Source organism: Adiantum capillus-veneris, chromosome 17 (genome assembly GCF_014529385.1).
Source record: "Adiantum capillus-veneris isolate H3 chromosome 17, ASM1452938v2, whole genome shotgun sequence".
Taxonomy (NCBI): Eukaryota; Viridiplantae; Streptophyta; class Polypodiopsida; order Polypodiales; family Pteridaceae; genus Adiantum; species Adiantum capillus-veneris.
The window spans coordinates 33,413,249-33,438,203 of NC_140947.1; the positions used below are offsets into that span (position 1 = coordinate 33,413,249).

The following is a 24,955-nucleotide window of genomic DNA, read 5'->3' on the forward strand; positions in this document are numbered from 1 at the left end:
TGGTTTCAGGAATTTTCAGCCATGGAGATTCTTGAAGAAGAAAGAAGCAGGACTCTAGACGAAGTTGCAGCAAGGAAGGAGATTCAAAAGATTTTGTCGCTTTCGGCACGGCCCAAAGAAGCAAGCGTTGCAGACCTTTATGAAGTTCAAGTACCGCACGACCCACACATGAGAGTGGGCCGACGAAGAGTCCCTTCCAGGATTCTGGATGCTATTGGCGATCTCCCTCGACGCCATACAATTCGGTACCAGTACCTCACTTTGAAAAGGAGGAGATGTCACGTGACACATCCAACCCTATGTGTCCGTGGACAAGCTACAGCATGATCAGGGTTCAGCCAGTCTAGATTTAGAAGTGATCTGGCACTTTTGTGAGTCTATTCGTAGACCGTGCATGCCCAGTCACTTAGCATAGATGCATATCCTCTGGTTGCACACAGCATGATCATCGAATTCCCATCAGAATCCATTAGAATCAGTTAGGGGAATTTTCCAGTGCATTTAGCCTATTTTCCCTATTTTTGGTTATTTTCACTTATTATTTTTACGTGACTTTCCAACAAAAGTAGGTAGGGCAATTTTGCTAAGTTAATATATAAGCAAACCCAAGTTAGCACTTTCTGGCAAAAGAGGCAGCAGGAGCACATGCTCAACAGGCACCTTCTCAGCAGAACCCCAGCAGGAATTTTTGATTCCCCCATCCTCGCCACACCCTCAAGCATCCTACTGTTTTCTGTTCCTAGCAGTTCCCCGCATCATTAGCAGTACTCGATTCCCTTGGAGTTTTCAACTTGCATCCTCGCCAACAAGACCTTCACAGCCTAGTGTTTTCAACCATGATCACTAGCAACAGACCCAGCAAAGCCAGCGTTTTCTACTAACGCTAGAGGAGCATCAACGTTTTTGGTTTTCAGCCCATTCCGCAGCAGAACAGCAGCGGTTTCAGCCTTCTTGGACAGCAGACAATTCAGCCCTAGTTGGTTGCAGAATACCCCCATTTTCAGCCCATAAAAACGCAACCAAAACAGTCATTTTCAGCCACCGAAACAGTCCCGAATTTCAGCAGATAGAAAAACACAGATTTCAGCCCTAATGTCGTCGTCGCCATCACCGTCATCGTCATCGGCATAGTCCCAAGTTGCATCAGTCCATTGCATACGCATTGTACCACTTGTGCAATCAAAAGTAGACCACTCTCGCCGACGAGAGTGGGGCCTTCGGAGGAAGGTTTTACGTCTCTGGTGTCGTATCTCTCTTCTCTATCTATCTCTCAGTCTCATTCACTTGCACGCACAGTGTCCATTCACTTTGTTGTCATCATAGCACTTTCCCTTGAGAACGGAAGGCTCTCCCTTCCATAAGAACTAAATGGAACCCTTGAGCACAGTTCGGAGCACTCATCTTGAGCAAAGCGCAAACAATCATTCCACTGCACCTAACACCCCATCTCCTGCACTCTGCGCATCAATCTAGCTTTGGGTGTCACGTGACACATCCAACCCTATGTGTCTGTGGACAAGCTACAGCATGACCACGGTTTGGTTCAGCCAAGTCAGTCTAGAATAGGAAGTGATCTAGCACTTTTGTGAGTGTTCGCAGACCGTGCATGTTCAGACACTTAGAGTAGATGCATATCCTCTGGTTGCACACAACATGATCATCAGATTACAGTGAGAACCCATCAAGAGCATTTTTACAGTGCATAGACCTATTTTCCCTATTTTTGACATTTTTCACTTATTATTTTTTAGTGACTTTTGTTCCTAACTAGGTAGGGCAATTTTGCTAAGTTTGTATATATAGAAACCTAGCGCTAGCACTTTCTGGCAGAAGAGGCAGCAGAAGCACCTTGCTCCACAAGCAACTTCTCAGCAAGACCAACACCCGCAGTGACCTAGCATTTTCAAGCATTAGATCAGCCAACGTTTTTGCAATTGCAGATTCCCAGCGTCAGTAGACAGCAAATCAGCCTTAGCGTTAGCAGATTTCCCTGGAACAGCAGATCAGCCCTAGCATTAGCAGTTCCAAGGTGGTAAGGTACATAAGGTATGGTACATATTAGGGACGTCCTATACGTAGTACCGAATGGATAGAGTTGTAAGGTACGTAAAATTCGTTTTTTTTTTTTTTTTTTTTCTTGAAGCCAAAAACCTACAATACGGTCCATACTTGATTAAAAAATTCATAAGTATCACTTCAAGCATGTTAGTTCACTATTCTACAAACCAAGGGAAAGCTATCATACGAATACCAGAAGCAAGTCGTGACTCCTTGCTCGACATTCAATGAATCAACATTGAAGTGACAAGAACAGATACAACTCAAATATACACAACCTATAATTTTGAAGTTTCACAACAAACTAGTTACTACAGAGAACTTGAAAGTTCACATTGATCATGATTTGCCAATTTGCACACAAAAACTTGATGGCGAACCCAATTTTGCAAACCCGCTCGGTTTTTTTTCCAACAAAAAAAAAAAAAAGATTGTACAGTACGGATCTGTACGGTGCGATACTGTACTGTACGGACATATTGTTCCGTACGGTAAGGTATGTACGTACGGATCCTACCTTGAGCAGTTCCATTAGCAAGGACATATTTCGACCCCTAGCGTTTTTGGTTTGCAGATCAACCGCAGCGTTTTTGCAAACCTTCGCGACAAGGACATCATGAACACCAACATTTTCAGTTTTCAGCAATCAATACCCGCAGAAGAAGTCCCAAACCTCGCAAATCTCACCTTCCCACAGTAGATCCTCGCCGCACGGTCAGATCCATCGAAGTTTGCAGTTTCAGCCGGGAAAACACAGATTTCAGCATCTGCATTTTCAGCGCGTTGTCGTCGCATCGTCGTCATCGACATCGTCACTGACATAGAATCAAAATTCAGCAGATAAAGATTTGCAAATTTCAGCCCTTAGCATTTTCAGATTTCAGCCCGTCTCGTCGTCGTCCTCATCGTCATCGACATCGTCGGCAAGTCCAAGCATTGTAGAGATTTGGTGCAATCATAAGTAGACCGCTCTCTCCATAGAGAGTGGGGCCTTCAGAGGAGGGTTTGACAACTTGTCTGGTGTCGTATTCTTCTCTCTCTATCTCTCAGTCTCAACACCTTCATTCACAGTGTTCACCACTTTGTTTGTGTCCATTGCACTCTCTCACTGAAGGAACGGAAGGCTCTCCCTTCCGTAAGTAAAAGGAACCCCTGAGCACAATTCGGAGCACTCATCTTGAGCAAAGTTCAACATTCACTTCCGCTGAAACTTACATTGGTATCAGAGCTTTGGCAGTGTTCTGTATCACTCAAGGAAAGAACCACAAGAATATTTTTTTTTGCTTGTTGCGGTTACGCGTAATCCAAAATTTCTTGGGCGTGTCGATTCCTAATCGTGTTTTTGAAGAGCGACAGGAATCCCAAGAAAGAAGGGCTTGTCCAGCCTCCCCTTGTGCCTATTTTCACTCATTGAGAGCGGACCGTGCACTTAGCGGCCGGCCAATCAGCGTGAGGTGGGAAAAAGCAACCTTGGTGTGAGCGCAAGGCCGCCAAGGGGTGCGCCCGCGAAAAAGAGCAGAACTCGGGTGAAAAGAAGATCCTTCTCTAACACAAATTGCAAGCGAAAGAAGAACCTCAAGACCTCAAGAACTCAAGAACTCAAGAACCAAGACCCGCAAGAACCCAAGTTCCTCGTGAACTTAAGCATGACACACAGTATTTGGATGATGATAAGCATGATGATGTGAATGATAATGATGAGCGTGATGAATTGGATGACAATGACAAGCATGATGATTTGCATGATCAAGATGTGATTTCTGACAAGCATGATGATTTGCATAAAGATGATGTGATTGTCCACAAGGATGATGTAGTTGATACTTTCTCTAGTGAAGCTAACCTCATTGTAGAGACGATCAATCATGAAGCACCGATCTTGGCTCTTGAGTCGAGGTCCAAAGAACCCCCTCAAGAAGAACCGATCTTGGCTCTCGAGCCTAGGTCCAAAGAACCCCCTCAGGAAGAACCGATCTTGGCTCACGAGCCTAGGTCCAGAGAACCCCCACAAGAAGTATTCTATGTTCGAATGATTTGTCAGTACGCATTGTTCTAATGTTTCATTCGTGATGCTTTCCTGTATTTTAATCACCGTCCTTATGTGATCCCTTTTCATAGGCATGACATATGGTACGATGAGCTCGATTCACTCATGAATGAGCACGGATGTATGTGGATTACTCATGGAAAGATGAAATGTTTGCATTCAAGGAATTCACATTCCATGTCTCTTCCTTGACATGACACGGTATCAGAAAGAGCACAAGAAGGATTGAGCATCAAGCATCGGCATTTCCATTATGATTTGCCACAGTTGATTGATTTAGATCAGAAAGTCAAGATTCGACTCCATTGTTTGCGTATGTTTGATGAACGGTTTGGCACTTTGTCTCCATTGCATGCACAGTCATTTAGAAAGCATAAATTTTTTCTAGTCACTTTACATAGAATGGGTATGTTCATGTTTATGCGTTGGAAGTGGTTTTAGGAATTTTCAGCCTCGGAGATTGTTGAAGAAGGTAGACGCATGACTATAGACGAAGTTGAAGCATCGAAGAAGACTTAGAAGACTTTGTCGCTTTCGGCGCGGCCCAAAGAAGCAAGCGTTGCAGACCTTTATGAAGTTCAAGTATCGCCTAGCCCACGCATCAGAGTGGGCAACCCTATGTGTCCGTGGACAAGCTACAGCATGAACAGGGTTCAGTTCACTCAAGTCAGTCTAGAATAGGAAGCGATCCGGCACTTTTGTGAGTCTGTTCGCAGACCGTGCATGTCCAGACACTTAGAGTAGATACATATCCTCTGGTTGCACACAACATGATCATCAGATTACAGTCAGAACCCATCAAGAGCATTTTTTAAGTGCATAGACCTATTTTCCCTATTTTTGACATTTTTCACTTATTATTTTTAATTGACTTTTGTTGGGAACAAGGTAGGGCAATTTTGCTAAGTTTGTATATATAGAAACCTAGCGCTAGCACTTTCTAGCAAAAGAGGTAGCAGGAGCACCTTGCTCAACAGGCAACTTCTCAGCAAGACCAACACCCGCAGTAGACCTAGCGTTTTCAGCCATTTGAGAACCTAGCGTTTTTGCATCAGATCAGCAAGCGTTTTTGCAATTGCAGATTCCCGACGACAGTAGGCAGCAGATCAGTCCTAGCGTTAGCAGATTTCCCCAAAACAGCAGATCAGCCCTACCGTTAACAGTTCCATCAGCAAGGACAGATTTCAGCCCCTAGCATTTTTGGTTTGCAGATCAACCGCAACATTTTTGCAGACCTTCGCGACAAGGACATCAACAACACCAGTGTTTTCAGATTTCAGCGGTCAATACCCGCAGAAGAAGTCCCAAACCTCGCAGATCTCACCTTCCCGCAGTAGATCCTCACCGCACGGTCAGATCCATCGTTTGCAGTTTCAGCCCAGAAAACGCAGATTTCAGCATCTGCGTTTTCGGCGCGTCGTCATCGACATCGTCATTGACATAGAATCAGAATTCAGCAAATAAAGATTTGCAGATTTCAGCCCTTAGCATTTTCAGATTTCAGCCCGTCTCGTCGTCGTCCTCATCGTCGTCGACATCGTCGGCAAGTCCAAGCATTGTAGAGATTTGTGCAATCATAAGTAGACCGCTCTCGCCATAGAGAGTGGGGCCTTCGGAGGAGGGTTTGACAGCTTGTCTGGTGTCGTATTCTTCTCTCTTTATCTCTCAGTCTCAGCACCTTCATTCACAGTGTTCACCAATTTGTTTATGTCCATTGCACTCTCTCACTAAAGGAACGGAAGGCTCTCCCTTCCGTAAGTAAAAGGAACCCTTGAGCACAGTTCGGAGCCTCATCTTGAGCAAAGTTCAACATTCACTTCCGCTGCACCTTACATTGGGCACTGTATCAAAGGCTTTGCGGAAATCCACAAAGCAACAATAGAGCCGTTTCCCATGTAATTTCCCCTCAATAATGGCTCTGAGTATCAGAATATGATCAAGAGTAGAGAAACCTCTCCTGAAACCCGCCTGTCCCTTTGCCTATACACCCTTTCTCTCTACCCATCTACTCAACTGCTGCTCAAGGTGGATGCGTACAACCGTGCCAATGTGTGTCCAATCATGATAGTGCGATAGTTCCCACGCTCCATAGGGTCCCTTGACTTGAAAATAGATACAATAGGAGACAAACTTCATGTATCAAGTAGACCCTCACACAAGGCACTCTTAAATATCACTGCTAGAAGCTCTGCAAGCAGACCTTTGGCATGTATAAAATGCTATGCTACTAGGCCATCATGAGTATATGCTCTCCTGGTCCTCATCCTGTGAATAGCCTTCTTTACCATCTCAACGGTAAAGAAAGCACATGTGTGTGGGCATGGCTCTGGTGGATCCGAAAGATTTGGCTGCCCCAAGACTGTGTAGAGAGATGATGCATATTGACCCCATACCTCCATAGAAGTGATGACTGGTGGGGGGGAATGCCATGGAAGAGTTGCCATGCCTCGCCAGAGTCCTAGCTCAAAAACAGCTCCTATAAATCCTGCTCTTATCGAGCTAGAAATGCCCTCTTCTTCCGTGGCACCAAACGTCGAGAAGCAATCCGTGACTGCTTGTGATTGATGACTCCTAGAAGTACCTCCCTTTGAAGTCGGGCTCTCATCTCTCTACACTCCTCAATGTACCATCTATTCTGGGGTATGCTCCCAGAACGTCGACGTTGCCCAGGCTCAGTGTGTGGGTATGCCTTTACTGCTGCATCCTTCAATATCTCTGTCAATATCAGGGTAGTTTTCATTCGTCGTACGGAATGTTCCGTTCCATCCGGCCGGTTTCGTCCCGTGTTGTCCGTTTCGTACGTTCCGTTTGGTCAAAATTTCTAGCCATTTATGACCGTTGGCACTTTTTGAACGTTTACAGTGAGCGTCTAGGGAGCCGTTTTGCAACCATGCGCCAATGCCCGTGGGCCATTGCCATGCTCTCCTCTCACATGCATAATGCCTTACGCTCTCCCTCTCCCGTGCTCTTCCTCTTCCTATTTAAGCAACTCCTCCCCCTTGTTCTCCAACACAACTTACAAGTTACATTGTACAAGCTCTAGCCCTAAGCCTCTCAATGCTCTCATCATCCATGTTCTCCCATTGAAGCTCTCAAGTGACAAGGCTCAAGATCTCCATCTTCTCTCCCTTGGGTCTCTCCCCCTCAAGCTCCCTTGGGTCTCCTTCTCCCACCCCCACCCCATCCTTCCAAGTGCTCTCTCTCTCTCTCTCTCTCTCTCTCTCTCTCTCTCTCTCTCTCTCTCTCTCTCTCTCTCTCTCTCTCTCTCTCTCTCTCTCTCTAATCTATTGATATATCAAACATCATACTAGCTAGCTACATACTACATAATGTCGCCTCCTCTTCATGAAGCCTTTGAGAAGCATTGCCGATATTTTGAGCGGGTGGGGGGCAAGCAAAACGCTTGCAAGTGGTGGTGCAAATATTGCCCAAAAGGTATGACCTCTTCCGTCACCCGTCTCATCATCCACTTGACAAAGATGGGAGGACAAGCGGGCCCATGTCCTAATATCCCCGAAGATATCCTTGCAGAATGCAAGAGAAAGTATCTTCCAATGAAGACACGCAAGGGTAGAGTCACCTCAGATGAGTTCGTGTCGCAGGATGTTGATAGCTCCCATTCGGAGGAAGAGGCCTCTCCAACTATGTCCATGGCTACCGGTGCCACCGCGGCCTCATGTGATGGTGGTGCCATCTCCAAGAGTCCAAGAAGTTCAAGGCGTCTTCGAGTGATGGTGGCCAGCCTCCAAAGATGGCAAAGCAAGCTTCTCTTGCTAAATCGGTGGGTGGATGCTCCGGCCCCTTGTCTTTCCTCAAGAAGAGACAAAGCATCGCGGAAATAGAGATTGCCCGCACGGTGATTGAATGCAATCTCTCCTTCAACATTCTTCGGTTGGAGCGATGGAAGAGGATGATCATAGCGATTGCGGCGGTTGGTCCATACGAAGGGTGGACAGGTGTGTCATACCACGACATAAGAACAAAGAAGCTAGATGAAGAGAGGGCAAGGATTGACAAGTCACTTGAGCCCGTACGTGCGGGTTGGGCAAAGTATGGATGCTTTATTCTCTTCGACGGATGGAGCGACCGCAAGAAGAGGGGCATCATCAACATTCTTGTTTCTTGTCCTCTTGGCACGTACTTCTTATGGGCGGTGGATGCGGGTTCGAGAGGGAAGAAAGTGACCGGGGCATTCATTTGGAAGCACATCCGTCAAGCCATTCTTGAGGTAAAACCGTAAATCGAGCCTTTATGTCTTGAGCAATTGCCAATGAGTCCTATGTTTTAACTTTTAAGTTTTAACTCTTTTTGTCACAAATGCTTCTTGTGTAGGTTGGTGCAGTTCGCTCCAATTTACGCATGTTGCGCTCTATGCATGAGATGCCTATGGCTCGACAAATATAAATTATAAATTATAATCACGACTCATTCCATTTTCTATACTCTAGTCTAGCATAATTAGTTTGAATATACTAATTATGTTTTCATTGTCCAATGTTGTAAATGTCAAATAGGTCAACGTGAATAAGCTCACACTCACGATTGACATTGTAAAGAGCGTCAACAAAGAGCAAGACCCTCAGGAGCAAATGATATTTCGTTAGCTCTACTTGGAGCTTGAGGAGATTGATCGCCGGGTTTCTCGCACACGATCACGCAAGAAGGTCGTCATCCATGGAGTTACATCGGCTACAAGAGGCAGAGGTGCCAGGGCTACAAGAGGTAGAGGCAGAGCATCAACAACACCCACAGAGGCTCCTAGGACCTATGTGCGGCGAGGCTCCGGAAGCGGCTCGTGTGGCGGCCATCACTATGGAGGATAGAGAACCTAGAGAGCCAGAGTATGATGATGAAGGCAACCTCATTAGTGATGGAGATTATGAGCCGTCATCCTTCGACTCTTGTGAGGAAGAGGATAATGTTGATGAGCAAGGCTCAAAAGAGGAAGATGATGAGAGCACTAGTGACTAGAAGCTCTTATACTAGTTACTTTAGACTTTACTATTTAGTCTCTATATTATGGTGTGCCACTTTTTGAGTACTTTGTAGCCCTTGGTCCCCCCACTTTTTTGTATCATCTTGAGTCTTGACTCTCTACTTATCAATGATCATTTTGGTTTATGTAATGCTCATTCTCTGTAGTCTTTGAGTCTTGACTCTTTACATTATAGTATTGTAACTTGTAATCTATACAAATGTCAGGTTTCTTTAAGGCCTAATCCTTAGACTTTAGAATTATTTGTTTTTTTTAATTTGAACTTACATAACGTCATCGTAGATCATAAAAAAATTTAGTTCGAATAGTACCGTACATCATCGTACGCGTACAAAACGTACGGGACCGTACGAGACCACCCTGGTCAATATGTGTTAGGTGCAGCAGAATGAATGTTTGCGCTTTGCTCAAGATGAATGCTCCGAACTATGCTCAAGGTTCCTTTTAGTTCTTATGGAAGAGAGAACCTTCCGTTCTTAATGGAAAGTGCTATGATCACGAACCAAGTGAATGGACACTGTGCGTGCAAGTGTAAGAGACTGAGAGATAGACAGAAGAGAGATACGACACCAGAGACGTAAAACCCTCCTCCGAAGGCCCCACTCTCGTCGGCGAGAGTGGTCTACTTTTTGATTGCACAAAGTGGTACAATGACGATGCAATGGACTGATGCAACCTGGGACTATGCCAATGACGACGACGGTGATGACGACGACGACTTTAGGGCTGAAATCTGTGGTCTTCTATCTGCTGAAATTCGGGACTGTTTCAGTGGCTGAAAATGACTGTTTTGGCTGCGTCTTCGAGGGCTGAAAATGGGGTTCTTCTGCAAGGCTTCAAGGCTAAATCTGCTACTGTGTATAATGCTGAAAACGCTGCTGTTCTGATGCGAAAAAGGCTGAAAACCAAAAACGCTGGCTGCCTCTCTAGCGTTAGTGAAAAACGCTACTTGTCCGGGATCTGCTGGCGATCATGGCTGAAAACACCAAGGCATGGTGAAGGTGCTGAAGGGATGCAAAAACGCCAGGGATCTGGAGTTGCTGGCGATGACTGCAAGGGAAAAACGCTGGGCTGATGTGTGGCGAGGATGGGGGAACCAAAAACGCAAAGGGTTCCTGCTGGGGTTCTGCTGAGAAGGTGTCTGTTGAGCATGTGCTCCTGCTGCCTCTTCTGCCAGAAAGTGCTAACTTGGGTTTGCTTATATATTAACTTAGCAAAATTGCCCTGCCTACTTTTGTTGGGAAATCACTTAAATTAATAAGTGAAAAAATGTCAAAAATAGGGAAAATAGGCTAAATGCACTGAAAAATTCCCTTGACTGATTCTGATGGATTCTGATGGGAATGCTTATGATCATGCTGTGTGCAACCAGAGGATATGTATAACCGGCCTGTTTAATCCAGAAAGGGCAGTAGACTTTAAAAACTTAAACCTTATTTGCTTTCACCCATTTAATTTGTCGTCCACTTTACCTGTACTTTCAAAACACAACAAAGGGGAGAGGGATACAGGCTGCTAGATTGCACCTGTATGAGTAGACCGACACCAGATTGGCCCCTAACTTAGGCGCCCCTTTTGGTATTTCTTTATTGTTCAAAAGAGGGAATAAACGTTGTGGTTCCCTACAAGCTGCCCCGCACAAACTTGGCTGAATTTCAATTGTTCCGGCCCGATTTTGGCAGCATAACTGTACTAGGACCCTTCACAGTCAGTATTCCCACGCATTGACTGACTTTCCCGACGCATACGGGCACTTTGCAAAACCTGGCGAGAATCTGCAGCACGCTGAATTTTCTGTTTTCAGCCCCGAAAATGCGCCAGATCACCTGTACAACGGTCCCCTCGCGTCCCTGAACTCCTGGGGGTATTAGGGACCGTTTAGGGCCAAAACCCTAAACCTGCAAAAATACACAGCAGGCTGTAATTTACTGTTTCGGGCTCCGTTTCGCGTGCCGGTCGCATCCATAGCAAGTCCTCGAGCTCCCGCACCTGTAGGGCTACTTGCCCTTTGAATCGGACAAGATTTCTGGCGTGAAACCTCTCCGAATTCACCTGTACCTGCGGGGGGATTAGCCGCTAGCTAATCCAGTACCTGTGCAAGAGGCTCTTGCCTCGGCAATCGCGCATGAACCCACACAACTGTACATTGGTCAATTGAAAAGCCCACTAGTGGGGCATAACATACTGCCATAGGGGAGAGAGAGGGCAGTGCGTAGCGTGCAGGACATCACTCCTGGCACCGCACTGTACATAGGAGGGAAAGCAAGCACTCCATTGAAGCTCTCAACCAGTGACAGAGAGAAAATAAGCCTCCTCTCTCATTTTAGGCGCCCCCTCTCTAGCCAGGAGTAGCAGAATGCTCACAGAGTGCCACATGGCACACTTTCCGACTTTGGGCATTCCCGGCTAAAAATATCTCAACTGGTGCATCAGTTGACTTTGCAGCAGAGCAATAAAATGTTCCTCTAGTCATACCGGAGGTAATGACGCGAACACATTTTCAGGTCCCAAAATAGCAGTTCCCTAAATTTTAGGAGATGCTGCCATTGTATCTTTCTAGGTCATCTGACCCCCTTTGTACACTGCAGCCACACCCAAAACTGAAATGTAGCCTCTGTAGCAAAGGATTCCACTTTGGCTAGTCAATGACCCCACTTTGGCTAACCATAGTCCTTGTCCAACCTTAGTGCTCTCTTGCCCTCAGGCCTGGACTCCCTCTGGGCAGTTCCACACTAGCTATGCAATGTAGGGCAGTTAGATTTCCCGAGGGGTGTTTCCAAAAAGTGAAAGTAAATAAATAATAAGAAAGAAATCAACAAAAAGGATAGATAGTAGTCACACGCTGGTGACAATATGCATCTACACCAAGTGACTCGGCATGCACGATCTACGAATAGACTCACAAAAGTGCCATATCACTTCTAATCTAGACTGACTGGACTGACTGAACCCTGTTATACTGTAGCTTGTCCACGGACATAGGGTTGGATGTGTCACGTGACATCCCCTCCTTTTCAAAGTGAGGTACTGGTACCGAACTGTATGGCGTCGAGGGAGATCGCCAATAGCATCCGAAATCCTGGAAGGGACTCTTCGCCGGCCCACTCTGATGTGTGGGTCGTGCGGTACTTGAACTTCATAAAGGTCTGCAACGCTTTCTTCTTTGGGCCGCGCCGAAAGCGACAAAGTCTTCTGTGGCTCCTTCGATGCTTCAACTTCGTCTAGAGTAATGCTTCTTTCTTCTTCAAGAATCTCCATGGCTGAAAATTCCTGAAACCATTTCCAACACAAAACCATGAACATACCCATTCCATGTAAAGTGAATGGAAAAAATCTTGTCTTTGCTAAAGACTGTGTATGCAATGTAGATGAACATAGAGACGGAGTGACAACCCGTTTATCAAACATATGCAAACAATGAGATCGAATCTTTCTCTTTTGATCTAGAGCAATCAACTGTGGCAATTCACAACGGAAATGCCCATGCTTGGTGCTCACACTTTCATGTGCTCGTTCGGAAACTGTGTCATGCCAAGGAAGAGACATGGAATGTGACTTCCTTACATACATACTTTTCAGCTTTTCACGAAAAATCCGCATACATTCGTGCTCATCCATGAGAGAAACGTGCTCAACATACAATATGTCATGCCTAGGAAAAGGGATCACATAACGATGTTGACTAAAATACAGGAAACCGTCACGAATGAAACACTCGAACAATGCGTGCGTATCAATCATGCGAACACATAATACTTCCTGTGATGCTTCTTTGAACCTAGGCTCGAGTGCCAAGATCGATTCTTCGTGATTGATTGAATCTGCAACAAGGTTAGCTTTGCTAGAAAAAGCATCAACTAACACATCATCCTTGTGAACAATCACATCTTCTTCATGCAACTCATCATGCTTGTGAGAAATCACATCTTGATCATGCAAAACATCATGCTTGTGAGAAATCATATCTTGATCATGCTAATCATCATGCTTGTCATTGGCATCCAAATCATCATGCAAATCATTGTGCTTATCATTGTCAATCAAATCATCATCATGCTTCACACAATTATGCAAATCCTGTGTGTCATGCTTTGGAGAAGAAGAGACTGAGAGAGTCTCCTTTCCCCAAATCTCTTGCATTTGTGCTTGAACTTGAGAATAGAGTCGCCAGAACTCTGTGTTTTGTTGGTCGCTCTGTTCTTATATTGCTTTTCTGTCTACTTCTCTTTCTGCTTTGTCTTTTGCGTGCCTACGATCCATTTCTGCTTTTCTTTCTAGGTGTCTGCATTCCATTTCTGCTTTTCTTTCTTTGCATTCACGATCAAATTATGTTATTCTTTCTACATTTCTTGCTTCGCGTTCTAACTTCCTTTCCATAAACATCTGATCCAAAGCCTCCATAGGAGTTAGTGCAATCCTTGATGTAGATGGGCTTTCCTGGACACGAAGTCCTTCCCTTGGGAATCTCAACTTCCGAATCACATCTCGAGAGTTTACCTCTCTCGGACCCGTGGATCTACTTCTCAAACACGAGTACGAAACCCTTGGGCTGATCTGGCTCTCGTTTCTCAGAGCGCTTTTTTCTCCTGCAGAGGCTCATACCTTCCTCTGCTCCTACTCCCTCGTGAAGAGGAAGTACACCTACAAACAAACACTCAAAGATCACATCATGAAAATCTTTACCTTCGAAGTCTTGACGCTCGAACGCAACTTGGTTCTCGAAAAACAGCAATCTCTGCATGCACATAGGATCCTCTCTTCCAATCCTACACACAGAAGAGGCTCTCCGGTTCCTTCTTGTAAATCAGCCCCATCTACGACGCCGTCTACGACGGTTATGGGCTGAAAACATAGGAAAATTAGCAACTTGTCGCGATGGAAATTCTCTGTAGACACTTCTTCGCGATGGAACTCGCGCACTGAGTCTTGGCGACATCTAGTACACGCGGGGCAGCCATGGGCATCACCGGCGGTCTGTGGGGCTGAGAATCTGCAGCAGCATCTCCTTGTAGCTAGCTCTAGCTTTTTCCTCCACCCCTTGCTACCAACGCTGGGATTTCTGGGGGCACTGAGAGAGAGAGAGAGAGAGAGAGAGAGAGAGAGAGAGAGAGATTCTGCTTTTTAAAGTTCTTGGCAGCCAGCAAGAATAGAGGCCACCTTGCCGGCAGAAATAGGGAAGGGAGGGGGGCGCTAGATAACGCTTACCAAGCATCTCTTTGTCCAACTCTTTTCCTATACTGCATACATAGCTTTTTTGTAAGTCTCTACATTTGCATACATCTCTTTTTCAATGTCACCCCTCAAAAGGCTCAACTCCGGCTTAATCATCCACTGTACCTTCTCATACATTAAGTCATCTTTGACTCTAGAAAGTTTGTTTGCTCTGACAGAACCTGGAGATAGTGTGCTCTCTCGAATCCTCCTGTTGCTAATTGGACTATTTTCTTATTTTTAATGATTAATTTCTTTTTTAGGATATTTTATTATGTGCACTAAGAACTGTTAAAAGATTGTAGCTATAGGAACTGCCATCAAGAACGGACAACTCTGATGTGTCATTTGATGGGTGACGGTAAACATCGCGAAGGAGTTTCCGTAAGTTCGGTGGAAAGGGCCGGGTTACGAGTGCCCCTGATGCGTCACATGATGGGTGACGGGTGCATCAGTAAGGGGGCATCCCGTAGGCTAAGGAGGAAATCCGAACTGAGTAAGAAAATACGCGTAAGAACGCAAGCACAAGAATAAAGATGGGTTCAATGAAGCTTTTTACGAAAAGCAGGAACAATCGCGAGAAGGCAGACGCTTTCCCGCGAGGAATCTATGTTTGCATTGCATTCGTGCATGTGGTTGCATCCAGGGACGCCTGGGAAGTGTTGTTAAATGCATTGATTTTAACTTATAAGGTTTTATTGAGTTTTTGGGCAGGTTCAGACCAATTTTAAAATATGCCGGCCACCCACTTAATAAGTGGGCAGCCACTTAGAAGATAAAGCAACAAAACCAGCCAGCGAATTATCTCTCCCTATTTCGGGTAGAATAGCGCAAATAAATTAAAAAAAAAACGGCCGCGATCTCTACGCGAGCAGTTATTCGTGCCGTGGCCAGGGAGCTATAAAAGCACCACATGCCCTCACTCACGGGAGGTACCAACATCAGCAAGAGAAGACTCTGCCGCAAGAGATCGCGAGACTACGAAGCACGGAAGTCGCTTTTCCCGCACAAGAGCGACAGGTATCTATTGTGGATTCGCCATACGAATTGTTGTCGCGTGTATGTGGTTTGTTTTGCGGGAATCTCCCGTCTTACGGTAAGGCCCTTCACGGGAAGTACGGCTTCACGCCTAAGTCCCTTACGGGAAAGTACGGCTTCGCGCCTAAGTCCCTTACGGGAAGGAACGGCCTTGTGCCCAAGCCCTTTACGAGAAAGCACGACCTTCGGGTCTAAGATTACAGAACGGAGGGGTTATTACAGAACGGAGGGGTTTCCTCGGGTTCTCGTGCTTGTATAAGAATTCTCTCTGAATAAAAGAATACTCTTAACCGGGGGGGACCAGCCCATCTTCTGGTCCCCAATACTGTGTCGATCTTCTCCCTTCTCTCATGTTTTCAAAGAATTATAATTTTCAGATTTTCTAAGTGCTCGTGTACGCTCCCGTTTCGTGACACCTCCACCTAAATGTCGCTTTCAATTTAGGTGTGGTTTCATAAATATCATCATCCTCGAGGTCACCTTATTGGTCCATCTTCAAGCACCTTGTGGGAGGCATGGGCAAGTCCTTGCACGCCGGCGGACAGTTAGCAAGTCGTTAATTTGAAGCACCTGAACCAACCAACCTTGGCAATGAATCGATGACAATACAATGGGAGCTAAGTGTGCTTATATAGCTACCTACCCACACTGTGACAAATAAGTAAAATAAATACCTAAAGCCAAAATGGGATCACATTGGGCTATTCACTTGAGATGCTCCAAACTTTAACAGGACCCCAACGCTACAGGAGAGACCAGATAGCCAAGCTCTGTTTTCCCTTATATGGATTGCTTATGTAGATAACTCAGGGCTCATATTCTTGTGCTTCATCCCATAGTGCAATTAGTATCTTGGAGATGTTCTTCTTTAGCCATTTCGATGGTTGCTTCGTCTTTCGGATATGTGGTGTGACGGTTGCTCTTCATAGTGCCTCCGGGCAGTAGTTCCTATGCCCCGTCTGCCAAATTGATCCCCGAAGGCTATAGCATTCACGACGAACCTACTTCCCTAATCCCTAGATTGGCATGTTCTACTATATAGGTGGATAATGGTCCTTCTCGGTCTAGAAACCAGTTACAATTAGCCATGGCATTCTTTACAGTGTGTAGACAACCTTCTTCGTTCTCCCAAATTTGGGTTCCAGGTTCCATGGGTATATTTCCTTTCAAATTCACCTACCTTGGTCCTTGGGTGATCCAATTACACAGGTAGAGACTGTTGGAGTGTTATGGCAATTATCCATGGTTTGAGTGATGTGGAGCCAACAGTAAAGTTAGTTTATGGGACTACTTCCTTACAAGTTTAGGGGTTCCATGTGTAGCGGACAGGATTAACAGTCTTTGGTAGCTTTTGATAGCACCTTATTCTTCTCTTACAGAGCTTGGGTGCAGGTTCTCTAGATCTTGCCGTATTTGTCAGTCTCAATATTGATTTGCGTTCTTTTCTGTTGGATGTTAGTTCCCGATTCACTCTCAAAGTGGGGTGATATTCTCTAGAACAGTGTTCCAGACAAATAAAATCCAGTAGCAGTTTTTCTCCGTTCTGATGAAGTTCTTTAGATATAGTTTGCAGTTCATCATTATGGTGGTTGGTGCAGTTCTTTGATTCTTTGTCATCGGGGACAGTTAATTTCTAGGTAGCCTCCGTTGTTCCATTCTTTGGACTTTCGTAGCAGCTTGGAGATTCTGGCATGTGATATATAACCGGAGGTGCAAGTTTCGGATACTTTCCTCAAGGGTGGAGCACTTTAGAGTTGGGAAATGATCCGGATACCATTAGTTTATGCCTTTACGCTCAATTCTGATGCATTCCCTTGGAGTGGTCAGCAGCAGTATCTTCTGCAGATACCGCAGTATCAGGACCAGAAGCACCATCAGTCCAGCGTTTTTCAGCGCCAGCAATTCAGCAGTACCCTTGGCCTCAGCCTTGGCCATTGTTTTTCCACCCTCAGCCTCAGCCAGTACTTTCAGCCCTCATTGCCAGGCTCCAGCATCAGGTCAGCATTCCAGCGTTTTCAGCACCCCATCATCAGTGTTTCCAGCCACCGATCATCAGCATTTCAGCCGCCAATCATCACCATTTTCAGCAACCCAGATTCCAGCCCCCATGATCGCCAGCAAATTGCAGATCAAGTCAAATTCCCTAGCGTTTTCAGCATTCTGCACTTAGCCTCTCAAGTTCCAAGCATTTACCGCAGTATCCGTCAAGCATCTCAGCATCTAGAACCATTGTATCAACATTTGTGCAATCTAAAGCAATTACCTCTCTAACGATAGAGAGGGGGGACCTTGGAGGGGGGTTTGGAACCCCATCTGTTGTCAGTCTTCTCTCTCTCTCTCTCTCTCTCTCTCTCTCTCTCTCTCTCTCTCTCTCTCTCTCACAGAACCTTCACTCACAATATCATTCTCTCTTTTCTCTCTAGTCTTTGCACATATCTCATTAAGTAAAAGGAACTCTCTCATTCAGTAAAAGGAACCTTAAGTATGCAACTAGCAAAATCCTATGCATTCACCATCGATTACTTCCGTTGCACATTACATTTCTGAATACATAGAGAAAGACCTTCTAAGAGTGGGATAATCAATAGAAAGAGAAATGATAAACTGAGAAGCATATATAAAGTGAATATCCCATCACTTGCAATCTTCTACATGCTTTAGAAGAGTTACACCTTTGCACATGGAAGGCCAAGCCCATGCATATAATCATCCAATCAGTATTTGTAGGACGAAACTTTTGCACGACGATCTGATACTGATTTCCTATCACCAGGTCCCAAATAAACAGCAACATGCTAAAGAAACCTAGATTTCTATAATCTTATTAGAGAAAAGAGTGAACACAGTAAACATATTAATAAGGAAGCTGTAAGTATGCAAATGTTATCCTATAGGCAACACGAACTTGTATTTAGCAAAAATAATTCCCACTCCACCTAAACTATCTTCAATAGATACTCCACGATGGTTTAAATGCTTGCAATATAAGTGTGATGCCAGGTGGCCTTGAAAAAGTGCTAAACACTCGCTTCATGTCGAATAGACATCTAGATTCTACGTTGCATGACCCATATAAAATACAGCCTCCGTCAAACCTCCAAAAATCCCAGATAGCATAGATATTAGAGATAAAGAGAAAATAACACAAGAAAATTTACAATGTGCTGTTGAAACCAACCTTTATTCCACGGCTCTGGATAAAGGTTTGGCAGCTCTGATGGAGGGTACAAATGCACGATTTTTTTTCCTGACAAGCACACATGCAGGTTGTCCAATGCATCAAAATGAATCCTACTTGTGACAAGGCTGCCCATCCACACATTCCTCTGCTTTATGGTCTCAGTAGCAATGAAACTGGGTGTTGTTATAGGACAAATAATGGTATCAATAAATTGGCAAAATCCCTCTGGCATGGAGCTTGGAATACCATGCTTTGGGAGAGATCTCCAAGTTAAATACAAGAGCTCGCTCTCATGGGCTGTGTAAAGAGAAGAAGACTCTGACATGAATGCATTGAAATCCATTATCTCTGTGTAGCTTTTTGGTATTGGATGTAAAGTGTAGCCTTTGCATAAAGCAGTTTTGTCCGTCTTCTCTTCCAACTGCCATGGCTCATCCCATTGCTTGTATTGAAGCCTGAAAACTTCAACCTGACTGATTCTCAAAAAACAAAGCCCAATCCATTACAAAAGCTCTCTGTGGGTCGCTGTGTGTAGTGCGAAAAAGACAGTACCGACCTGCAAGCTATCTCGAAGCCAATCTGTGAGGGTGGAAGAGAGGTCAGAGAAGGTAGGCGACCAGGAAGCAGGAAAAAGGACGGGAATCCCTTGGTAAGAAGAGGTGAAAGAATCGAGGTCTAGGGGCGGCGAAGGTAATCGCAGGACGGCCTCAGCCGCAGGCAGCACGCCGCTGGCCTCCAACCTCATCAGCCTCTCCGCAAAATGATCTAATACCTCTTGCCCGTTCATCGTCCCAGCCAAAACAATTTAACAAGCCTCAGCTGCACAGAGGTGGCAACAGCTGCTGCCCGACTTGCCGAGGGGACAGAGACAGATAGACTTAGCACATGAGGCCGGACGGCTGCCGTACGACGGCTCCTTTATTCCAAAAATATACTCCGGCCGGCCGATGATATTGAGCACATGATAGCCGACGGGCGCCGACCGTCAGGCCGTCGGAGGATTTGAACACATGGATAGTGGCCGTACAGAGACAATAAGCCCTTGATCTCCCTAAAAAATATTTATTGAGTTTCTTTTTTTTTTGTAGTTGCGTAGACGCGTGCTACGGGGGAATCCATTCCGTCAAAATCACCTAGGATTTGAACCTAGCCCCTCCACAGGCCATGCACACATTCTCCTCGAAGGTTGCCCAAGCCTTTCAAGGATATAATGCTTTTTTTTTTTTTAATGCCATGCAAGCATACGTCAATCAAACAGCACACACAAACAAACAGTGAAAAACATGAAGCCATAAAACAACGCAAAACAAGTATATGAATCAAGCACATGATACAGTATGCACACACGTAGAAACATGCAACAATGCAAAAATAAAAAAGCGTACCGTCAGATCCAACTATTCCTACAGAACACACAAAAAAACAAGTCAGTTTGATTCATCCAATCAATGTACACATAAAGATTCGCGCTCTCAAGTTTGCGCGATTCGCCTATTGAAATCCGTATATAGTGTTGTGCGCATTCTAAGGCCTGCTGCGCGCTGACGCGTCATCGCACGCCACCTCAAGGCCTCCTCCGCATTGGGCTGTGGGTCGATTTGCTCCAACGGCTCTGGTTCACCCTTCAATTGCACAAAATTATGCAATACGCAACAAGCGCTAATAACCAAGGGAGCAAAGGAAGATTTACATTGAGGTCGCGGAGAATGCGCCATGGGTTTTTTAATATACCAAATGCATTCTCAACCTTAATCCTACCCTTCGCAATATGTCTATCAAAAACATTCTTTTGTGGCAGGTCTTGTCCACCTTTGGATTTATAAGCTTTGACAAGAAAACTCGATGGCTTATACACTGAATCCTCCACAATATACGGCCTCACTCTCAAGCCGCTCACTTCTAGAAGAGGCGTATTCAAAACCTCGTTCCGCTTCATTTGAGCATATATTGCAAACCCCTTGAAGACTGTGGAGTCGTGTGTGCCTCCTGGTGCACTACAAACCACATTCCAAAATATTTTTCTGGAGTCAACAATGCCCTGAAGAAGAATGATGTGGAATCCATGGCGACTAACATACTGTGTAGGAAAAAAGTCGCCATGAGGCTTACGTGCAAGCTTTATGTGAGTGCCATCAACTGCACCACACATGTTCGGTAGGTTCGTAATGTCTTGAAAATCTTCTATGATCTTTGCTAATTGCCTTCCCGAAGGCGTCTCTAAGTGGGTCCGGACAAGCATCTCCTGAGTGGTGAGTGCCCTAATGATAAGGTTGGTGTACTTTCTAATGGTAGAATCTCCCATCCCAAATAATTTACGGCGATTAGTAAAGTACCTTGGGTTTGGTGACAATCTTTGCGAGGTCCATTTGAAATTTTATGTACATCTCCATTCGTCGAGCCTCATCGTCCATCCTGAGCTTCAACAATCTTTCCTCTTGGGCAGCCCGCTCCTTCTCGCGGTCTTTCATTGTTTGAGCCATCCCTTTCATCCGCTCCTCGAGCACTTTGGCAATAGATCCTAGCGATGTGCGTTTGGGCTCTTTCACTTTTTGTGCTTTAACTCCAGGAAGGTTATCGACCTGAGGGATTCGTGTTGCATCCCCCGCATCCACTGCACCTACCACACTCGCAGTCTCCTCTACAATAGTCTCACCCTCGCCTCGACCCTCACCCCCTGTCTCCCCACCAATCTCTCCCTCCCCCTCATCCTCTCCATCATTGCAGCCATCTCCCTGTTGAGTGCCCTGACTCCCTGCATGAGTGCTTTGCGAGCTAGCACTATCAAAGGCTCCAGGAATCCCCACACATCGTGGAGTGGATGACCACAAAGTGTCGACCACCTCGAAGTATTCCCATGTGGACCTTACCCCCCCAATGGTTATTGTTTTAGATTTTTCTTTTTTATAATTTTTTCTAAGAGTGTCTATGCGGTTCCTGACCTGCTCTGTTGTAAAGGTGTCAGTTACCTCATTGTTTAATTGCAATGTAACTTCGTCCCAGTCTTTCGGTCTCAATTGCCTTTGTTCACATGAGACCATCGATCTTCATAGTGTTTAAGCAAGGTCGATGTTGCGGTCTCATCCCACATTGGTATCGCCACATGAGGGCGTTTAGCCCCCTTGGTCGACTCACTAGATGAGGCCACAGGAGGACGCAATGGAACAATAGATGGGACAGTGGACAGAAGAGAAGGCCTAACATTCAATACGGGCATGGTCATAGAAGCCCCCATGCGAGGAGGCCTGAAGCCTTGGGGAATCAACGGTGAAACTAATGTAGGTTGGGGTCTTGGGCATATGAAGGAAACACTCGGGACAACACTCGGCTGGAAAGGGATGGTCGGCTGGCTCAATCCTATGTTCTCAATTGACCGACCCTCACTCAATGAGCCCCCCCAACCATCCTCTTGAAGCAACTGCATAAACCTTAGGTCTTCGTTCATTTGGGTTTCAAACATTGTTTCGTTACCACCCAACCCACTAGTCTCTCTCGAAGGAACACTCTCTTGGCTGTCTAACCCTCCCTCATTAACTCTACCCATTCGTTGACCACCCCTAGGTCACTTCGGGATGCGTGCATTGTAGTGACTCATTGGATGGCCTGCAAATATCCATTCATAGACACAAGAAGGAATACATGCATTTCACTTATTGGGAGACCCTCCTCTAAACCAAAAGACAATCTATTGAAATACATGCTCTCTATTTAGTTCTTTTTTTTTCTTCTGGAAATGCATAACACAGTACTCTTAAACTAAACAATTAAGCTTGAGGTGCAATATTGTGTGTGTAAGAAATGCACAAAAGACATTCTCTGGAAAAGCATAAGTGTGTGTGTGTGTAATCCCCAAGCAAAGCGTGGCTCCGTGTGTTGGGGGGGGGGGGGGGGGTTCAAATCAAATACCTTGACACCTTTTTAATTGGATGAAGGCTGAAGCGAGCTCGTGATGCTGTCAAAAATCCTACAAGAGGTGTGGAGGACCGAAACGCAGCTGCTGGATATGAGCGCTTTAGCCGGCACAGGGATGAGAAGCCGTTGCGCTTATACGCTTTTGATTGGCCAACCATATTTGGTTTGGCTAGCTGGAGTGGGAGAGGCCAAACTCCTCTCGGCGAGCGGCCAACATAAAAGGGCCTACCACGTCATTAAAAATGAAGCCGGCCGGAGCCTTTTCAATGATGTGCTCACTGCAAGAGAGAGCATTTGGCAGGGCAAGTTTTCATTTTTCATAAATTGTAGATAGCTAGAGGAAGGTCGTCGGATCGGAGAGCTAAGGCTGGTGTCATGCACTAGGACGGGGGAGGATGGCCATGCTGAAATGGCGCGCTCTCATTGGTTCTCTGAAAAGTGAAAGATGGCCGTTGGGGTTTGTCAGAGGGGCGGCCTTCCCACCTCGGCCAAGTTTCAAAAGCTATGGTACGAGCACATACGACTGGGTTTGAACACTGACAAGCAGCAAGGAAGCCACGTTGTACCACTTGGCCAAGGCCCCTCTACGTAGGTTTTTGTACTAGGTCTAGTGTGATAACAGCCAAGGGCGGGCACCCTGCAAAAAGCGAGGGACGCCCGTCCCAGTGTGACAGGGGCCTAATGAAAGCTGCCTGCTGGTTGGCTGAAATTGAGAGAACATGAGGAAGGGAACACATCATCGTTGGCAGGAGAACCAGATCACAACAAAATGAGTTGCGTTGCAATGCATTCATTGGCACAGCCAATTTTACACCCGCTGGCTAGAAGAGGTGGGTTGTGGACTTTCATTGGCAAGTGGCCAGCAAAAACGTGTATGCCACATCATCAACTATTGAGCCAGCAGGGCGGAGCGCACTCCACCTTGTTGAGATGCCGAGCTCTACATCTTGAGCTGGCATCCACTACGTGTCTTGGCCGCTTACGACATTTACTCACTGACGCGTTAGGTGACCGACACGGAGGATCTCTGCCAGTGATTGTACAGCTGGACTACACTTATAGTGCCAGCGTAGTACGCTTCTAGCGAGTTCACACTTAGTGACCGCATGTACATATGTGCTACTTTTCAATTTTAGCACTTAGTCATTTTGTACTCTCTTTTCTGTAAGAAGAAGAAGAAGCTTTCCATCTCTGTGTGCTTTGTGCTTGTCTTGTGTAGCTCTCTTGCATCCTCTTTCTTTACATGGTATTAGAGCCTGGTGCAGGCAAGAGAGGCTAAGAGAGAAAGAGCATCACAATCCCTTCGTTCGCAATCCACGACAAGTTTCTGAACAGGTCTCCAAAGTGTAGTACACAGAGATTTACGGTACAAGTACATTGGTTGTATGTACGCTTGATTGTGGACACTCGTTGAGTGTAGAAAGCGTTACAGGTACCACGATAGCTGGTTCAGCAGATTTGCAAGTTTTTGCAGATTGCAGCTATTTTGTCTTAGTGCTTCAAGATGTCTGACGGTTTCAGTCAGATTGTCACTGAGAAGCTTGAGAAAAATAACTACCCTGTATGGAAGTTCAGAATAACAAATTTCCTAAAAGGAAAAGGTTATTGGGACTATGTAGAAGGAGACAATGAAAAGGAACCAGAGATTCCTGAGGCAAATGCTACAGTAGAACAAAGGAAAGCCTTGAGGGACTGGCAACAAAGCCAGAGCAAAGTGATGTATTGGCTTTCTATGAGCATCACAGATGGCATGATGGGCTATCTACAGGATGCTGAAACCCCCGCCATTGCATGAAAAAACTTAGGCAGAGTGTTCGAGGTGAACACCAAGGCCAGGAAGCTTCAACTAAATTCGGAGCTAAATCAAGTTAAGAGGAACAACCTCTCCATCAATGATTATGCTTTGAAGATCAAGAGTATCATCGAGGCTCTTGGATCTATTAAAGTCTCAGTGGAAGACGATGACATTGTCCGTGCATGCTTGGATGGTCTAGGAGATGAGTATGTACATTTCAGGTCTTCCATGAATACAAGAGACGACATCCTCGTGTTCCAAGATTTGATTTCTATGCTTATTCTTGAGGAGAATAACCTTGGCACATCTTCTTCTCATGGCAGAAATAATTTTGAACAGGCCTTCTATTGTAACTCCAACAGAGGTAGAGGTAGAGGTCGTGGTAGAGGCCCAAGGGGTTGCAGGGGCCAATTTCAAGAAGGTTAATCAAATCAAAACAATACAGGTGGTAGGGGAAACCAGTCTCAAGGCAGGGGGAGTCAAAGAGGTCGTGGTGCAGGATCAAGCAGGCAGCAACATACTGCAGATATCAGAGAATGTTGGACTTGTGGTGAAAGAGGTCACATGTTACGTGACTGTCCAAAGGGAAAAGCAAGTGGAAAGAGAGAACATGGCAACTATACATCTACTTGCAGAGATGCAGATGACAGCAAAAACGAGCGCATGTTTGTTATGCAACATGTAATGAATACAATGACTACAGAGAATTCCACCCAAGAT

General features: G+C 45.5%; 1 protein-coding gene across 1 annotated transcript in view; it reads right to left on the minus strand.

Annotated features, from left to right (window-relative positions):
- The window catches only part of LOC147437030 (uncharacterized), a 36,575-nt gene extending 15,006 nt beyond the window's left edge, over positions 1-21,569 (minus strand). The window contains exons 1-4 of the mRNA XM_086486444.1: positions 20,865-21,569; positions 20,279-20,773; positions 19,088-19,176; positions 18,529-19,004 (exon numbers count right to left, since the gene is read on the minus strand). Coding sequence (XP_086342570.1) covers positions 18,529-19,004; positions 19,088-19,176; positions 20,279-20,773; positions 20,865-21,569 — 1,765 coding nt within the window. The remainder of the gene's footprint in view (positions 1-18,528; positions 19,005-19,087; positions 19,177-20,278; positions 20,774-20,864) is intronic.
- Between the last annotated feature and the right edge of the window lie 3,386 nt (positions 21,570-24,955).